This window comes from Brassica oleracea, unplaced genomic scaffold (genome assembly GCF_000695525.1).
Source record: "Brassica oleracea var. oleracea cultivar TO1000 unplaced genomic scaffold, BOL UnpScaffold03996, whole genome shotgun sequence".
NCBI classification, from domain to species: domain Eukaryota; kingdom Viridiplantae; phylum Streptophyta; class Magnoliopsida; order Brassicales; family Brassicaceae; genus Brassica; species Brassica oleracea.
Window position 1 is genome coordinate 1 of NW_013620521.1, and position 1,054 is coordinate 1,054.

General features: G+C 42.3%; 1 protein-coding gene across 1 annotated transcript; it reads left to right on the plus strand.

Moving 5' to 3' along the window:
• Window positions 1-43: 43 nt before the first annotated feature.
• On the plus strand, window positions 44-985 carry LOC106321933 (leucine-rich repeat extensin-like protein 2; the record flags this gene model as incomplete). Its single annotated transcript, XM_013760142.1, has 4 exons — window positions 44-133; window positions 216-401; window positions 499-711; window positions 785-985. Coding segments are annotated over 4 exons (690 nt in total), but the record flags the coding sequence as incomplete, so codon positions are not given.
• Between the last annotated feature and the right edge of the window lie 69 nt (window positions 986-1,054).

The window sequence follows — 1,054 nt, forward strand, 5'->3', positions numbered from 1 at the left end:
TTTTTGGGTATTTTGCATTAAGTCGGTGATATTATTCTTGAAGGAACTCGATGCTGCTGTTCTACCACCAGACCAGCCGTTAAATGAGTTAACATCACCAAGTTATGCTGACAGTAACACATTGAGTGTTAAGGTAATTTGGCTTGTTTTCTAGTTTGTCATATATATTTTGTGGTGGGCGTTTTTTCAAAAACCTGGTGGTGCATATCCTTCAGGAACTCGGTGCTTCTCTACCGCCACCACCGCCGCCGCCGACCTACAAGCCATCAGCACAAGGTTTTGTTGACTTTTATCCACCACCATATCAGGATCCTCTCACTGATTGGGGACCTCCTCCCCACGGCCGCAGCAGTTGGAGTCCAGTGGCCATAAAATTGCCTTCTACTTCTATTCTTCTACCGGTGACCCCCTCCCCGTTATTATTATTATTTTATTAAAAGTTTTGCTCTTTCCTGTATTATTTTGCATTGAATCGGTGTTGATGTTCATTCTCTGAAGGAACCCAAACCGGGCAAGCGGTCGTTATATATGCAGTCACCAACTCCATCTAACTTGGTATATCGAAGAACCTATTACCATACGTACACTCCGAGTCCAACTTATACTCCCACTGCCCCTGGCGGTTACAGTTACTCTCAATCTCAGGATGCTATGCACGCCAAGCCACTGCTCTTTGCTAAAATCGCACTCCATTGCTACAATCTCGAAAAGGTTTTCTCTTTTTTTTTTACTTGCTTCTGCCTTAACCATATATATAATAATATGTTTTTATTTTATTTTTTAGGGGACACACTTTGAACGTTTGGGTCTGCCTCGAGATTATGACCAGACCTTAGAGGCAAGGGATCCAGCACGCAATTACACTTGCAGGTTTGAAACAAATGTTCGGCTTGCCACTGAGAATAAAGATTGCTTCCATGTTGTCACAACCCGCTGCAGGCCCTTGCCCCCACCTCCTCCACCAGGTAATATGATTGCAAAAATGGTCTTATATCTTTTCTGTTTGTTTTTTTTTTCTATATTTCTCTCTATATTATATACTTTGTTGGTCATG